General features: G+C 31.0%; 1 protein-coding gene across 1 annotated transcript in view; it reads right to left on the reverse strand.

Moving 5' to 3' along the window:
- The window catches only part of LOC106469348 (mitochondrial 10-formyltetrahydrofolate dehydrogenase-like), a 66,419-nt gene that overhangs the window by 21,173 nt on the left and 40,069 nt on the right, over positions 1-5,177 (reverse strand). Inside the window, exons 12-16 of the mRNA XM_013929836.2 lie at positions 3,208-3,270; positions 2,858-2,922; positions 1,528-1,749; positions 493-686; positions 183-276 (exon numbers count right to left, since the gene is read on the reverse strand). Of these exons, the coding sequence (XP_013785290.2) occupies positions 183-276; positions 493-686; positions 1,528-1,749; positions 2,858-2,922; positions 3,208-3,270 (638 nt within the window). The remainder of the gene's footprint in view (positions 1-182; positions 277-492; positions 687-1,527; positions 1,750-2,857; positions 2,923-3,207; positions 3,271-5,177) is intronic.

Here is a 5,177-nt window from a genome sequence, read left to right on the forward strand (position 1 = left end):
CTCTCTCCTAGGTTATGTTGGGGACAGAAAACTTCACATATATATATATATATATATCAAAAGTATTAACAGAGCTTAAACTGTTTAAAACTCTGCCACATATTCAAGAAGTAGAAATAATTTAAATATATAACTGTATGGTTTTTACCATTTACTAGGGTTCAGCTTCAGTAAAATATTACCTTTTCATGATTTGTTGACCAATAAGAGTTGAGCCAGTGAATCCTAATTTTCTTATATCTGGGTGGTCTGCAATAGCCTGACCACATACACTTCCTGCAAATGATGTAAAAGATAGTTTGAGAAGTTTCTTCTCCATTAGTTTACACATCTTCATATTCTGTTGCAAAAACTATTCTTTGTTAAAGCATGAATAAAAGACAATAATCCTTTTTCTTTATCAAATTCCACAATATACTTCACTTTCCTATTATATCACTGGATCACCTCTGTCAAATTTTAAAAAAACACCTTAATACTGATCTTAATTACCTGTTCCAGGAAGAATATTGATGACACCTGGTGGAAAACCAGCATATACACTTAATTCTGCCAATTTCAGAGCACTTAATGGCGAGACCTGAGCAGGCTTCAGAACAAAATTACCCATTGATGATGGTCTCTTGGAAGATGGCTGCTTGCATTGCTGCAGGAAACACTGCCATGGAGTAACTATACCACAAACACTAAAAAACAAACATTTAAAATAATCAGCTACTGAAGTTTAAGGACTTGCATCATTCACTATATATATGTATACCATTTACACAATAAAGTGAATTTCTGGTATTAAATGAATACACACTCTCTCAAATGAGGTACTTTAAAGTATCTGATGATATTCAATAACTATTATGAATATTTTTGTCAAAAGCAAGTTAGATCAATAAACATTTTTATATAGGGTGATTCCACAAGACCACACGTCAAGAATTTGTGGTCTAGCAATGTACAAGGCAACTAGCAAGTTTTATATGATACAATTTCTGCCTTGTGGACAATTTTTGAATTAGTTTTCACAAATGCCCAAGATCTGTTCTCTTTTGGGATGTTTTAATAGGGAAAGGAGAGAAATAAACAAGATTTTTTATAGAATACGAAAAGAAGTATCTTAGTAAAAATGGCACTTTAAACACTTACCCTGATGAATATTTAATGGTTTCACCATAAATCATAACTCCTAAATTGTGGACTTATGCATTGATAAATTAGTTGTATGCTTTCATCTGGGGCTTTGTGTAATATGAAGTTTAAAGAACTAAATAAATTAATATATCTGAAACTGGACATTTGGTAAGGCTTGCACTTCAGGTTAAAAATCAGACTTTTCAAGCAAATAAGGATCTACCCCATCTATAAGTGATAGCTTGGCATCTTTGAAAAACATTTCTCCAGACCCACTGTATACTCAGATACTTTAGCAGTGGCCATGTTTGCCCTGAAACTACAAATTCGAAGCACATGTATGATAATATTAAGGAAATCTAGCTATAAAGATAATATATAATTTTAGAAATTTGAACTTACCCAATAGGTTCTTTCTTTGTAAATGTAAGATTACGGTTTGGTCTTGCATGGTTTATGGGAATGGTGGATCCCTGGATTTTGTCACACCATCCTCCAAAATACCTCCAAGTATCAATGGACATACCAACATGAGTTTTTAAGGCTAGAGTGTAAACAGCACCAGAATCAAGGCTTTCAAGTGTAGCTAGCTCTTCTTTGTGTTCATCCATTAAGTCTGCTAGTCTATAAAGTAATATACTTGGGATAACATATCACTAACTGTCTATAAAATATCATTAAATAGTTGTCATTTCAACCTGTTATTTGAGTATATTTAATTCTTTAATACCTCAGAAGAACAGCAAACAGAATACTACTTCAACAACTGATGAACAATGAAGTACATATTAAGTGCAAATCACAGAGATCAGGTGTAAAATAGCCTAAATATATATAAATATTCAAACATTGTAAAATATAACAATTCAAGGTGAAGGAAAGTTAATTGAAAGCTAAAATTTTATAACATTCATACACACACACACAGGTATGTATATACACAAGCAAAATTACCCATCCAAAGTGGTAGGAAAAGTTTAAGTTAATCTGTAAATTTAGATTATTTGATGGACTTGTTAATTGTGTTGTATTCTTGGTTTCACTCAGAGTCAAAACTCTGAGCTACTTATACCGCCCACCACAAAAAGTAATTGTTGGGCATTTCAGTCATGCTAAGAGCCACTCAGGAATAACATATGGTAAATCTACATTTTTATTCTTTAAGTTATGTCATATTTTGAAACGTGAATGATAGTGTGATTAATTTCTAATAATGTAGGGTAGAATATCCTGCTCGTGAAATAATTTCAAAATTGAATGTTGAGCTTTGCCTGCATGCACAGCTTTTCAACTGCAACGTGGGAACCAACTGCCATAAACGGGAGACAGATGAATACTCAGACATTCGCAATACACACCCATATATATAAACAAGTGACATTTAAAAGCAAATATTTTCTTCCTTTATTACTTTTAATACAAGTTTTAGAAGCTCTTCAATATGATATGAAAGTTTCTAAAATTTCACCATCATATGCATTTTATGTATGAAAAAAAAGTTCATTTTGTTATAAAATTAGTAAACTAGAATAATAGTCTAACTAGAAAAGATTCAACAGCATGTTAAAGACATCTCAAAATACCATCAAAGAAATTCTCATTACAGTAAACTAGTTTTATGCAAAAAATAATCAATGCCAAAATATTTAGTGTCCAGCATAATCAATAGTTGGCAATGAAGTTTAAATAACCATTTTAAACACAGCAAATACATGAGAAACAGTAAGCACACCTGTACATGAGACGACCTCTGTCTCTAGCATTAATTTTGCTCCATTCACCTTCTTCAAAAGCAACCTAAAGATAATGGTATTAAAATGGATTGAATATCAAATTCATATTAACATATTAGAGAAAATGGTAGTACAAAAAATTTAAAAGCCTTTAACAGTTTGTTAGGTACATTAAAAAGTTTAGGTTGAAAGTTTGTGGTAAAAGTTTTGGTCATTTTCAAAGTCTTGACCTCCAACATTTTTTTGTTAATGTTTAGTAATATATGGCAAAGAATGATATAAACATCAAGTAAAACTATGTTATTTGAGTGTATTATTCTTCAAAACAAAAATAACATTCACATCTCACCTTGGCGGCCATTACTGCCTTATGTACATCTTGTCTTGATGCACTTTCCACCTCACAAAGGAGCTAATACAAAATAAAAACATGTAAAATATTTTTTAACAACAGAAAAACATTTCAAATAGCTTTTTGAGCACATTAGAAAAAAGAACTTTAAAAACAAATTTTAGTACTCTTTTAAAAAGAACGTAAAACATTGAAAAACAACTTCAAATCGAAACTAGCTACATTTCATTCTTCAGCACATGAACCATGATATTTTTTTTACAAGCAAACAATACCTGTAATCTTATCTTTGACAATGCTTTGCTTATAGATAATTTAAATTCTATCTTAATTATGTCACTATTATACCCACATGTTAGTAGCAAATATTTGTTTTTATATTTAATTCTACTTATCTAGCACATTAAGAAGACAGTACAGCTTCTAATTCTTGTTTTAAAGCTAAAAAACTTATGTGGTAATTCAAAGATATACAGTTGCCTAATCTCCATAAAAACAAGAGTTTAATGGGTTTAGTATGTGGAAGGAAAAGTGTAATGACTGTCATGATATAAAAGACTGTTTAGTTTAGATATTATTGATGAATGTATTTTGAGAGTGTTTCATTATTATTTAGTTTTTGTTATAATAAGAGTTAAAAGCAGATAATTGTAGGAAGTTGTGTTTATAAATTCATTGATGTTGAGATTACTGAATGTTGAGTGCAATACATTGACTTCGAGAATATAGAGATTTCTAGAAGGCGGGCAGACAATTAAGTGATAAAGATATAAATAGTGTGAGACGAGCAGAAACAGCAGACAGACAATAGCAGAAGAGAGTAAAGTTATGGGCAAAGAAAGGTTTGGCATGAAGTTAACTATCATAGAAATGATAGGCCAAACATTTAATATGTTAGAGCAAGATTAACAGTAGAAAAGGAGATAAGAAGAAGAATTATTCTGTCAAAGCATGGTTCTAAAGTAATTGAATCAGCCTAAGTGCATTTTGACAAAAGGAACAGAGGATATTTAGAAGAAAGAAGACCAAATGATTGTGGCAACTCGAGCCATAATTGTAAGTGAATCACACACAGAATATTGGTGTGAAAATAATAGAGAAGATAGTTTGGCTTGTCAACTGAAACTCTAAAGTAACTGAATAGGCCTAAGTGGACTTTTGACAAGAAGAAGAGAACTACATATATAGTGTTCATGATATGCCTGTAATCTCTATAGTGTGAAGAATTTGTTGTGCATATGTTTAACTTGTTCTAAATATATATATATTATTTTGAAAACAAGTGAAGTGCATGCTGTTCATTTATCGCCAAATGATTGTTCTAAGTTTATACTTAATTGAGCTTGTTTCTGTGACATGTCCTCCTAGAGTGAGATCATTCATTTTATGGGATGGTACAGAAACTTGTACATGTTACTATGAGTTGGGAACTTATCCTTGAAGATGCAGAGTTGAAATTATTGTTAATGTAGTAATCTTTGATTTAGTTACTGCATTAGAACTTGTCTAATTTAAAGTGAATATCATCATCATTCTTATTTTTGTCTCTTTCCTGTGCAGAAATTCTCATTCTGCCCTAGTGCAGTTGTTAAAAAGTATCTTATTAGCAACTGTTAAAGGGTTATGATTTTAGTTCAGTTAGAAAAGCACTTGACAGTAGCGCAAGTAGTCCTGAGTTAAAATCCTTTTCAAGGGAGATGAAACAAAATTGGGTTGTCACACACTTAGAAGCCAGAAAATAAAGATTTACACTGTCTATAAATAAAGATTCTTAACATTTAAGCATTTGTGTGTTTCTTGCTTTCTTTTGTCATCCCAGTTTAAAATAAAGATTTACACTGTCTATAAATAAAGATTCTTAACATTTAAGCATTTGTGTGTTTCTTGACTTTCTTTGTCATCCCAAGTTTAAATAAGATTACACTGTTATAAATAAGAGTTCTTAACATTTAAGGCTATTGTGTGTT

The sequence above is a fragment of the Limulus polyphemus genome, unplaced genomic scaffold, assembly GCF_000517525.1.
Source record: "Limulus polyphemus unplaced genomic scaffold, Limulus_polyphemus-2.1.2 Scaffold3441, whole genome shotgun sequence".
Lineage (NCBI taxonomy): Eukaryota > Metazoa > Arthropoda > Merostomata > Xiphosura > Limulidae > Limulus > Limulus polyphemus.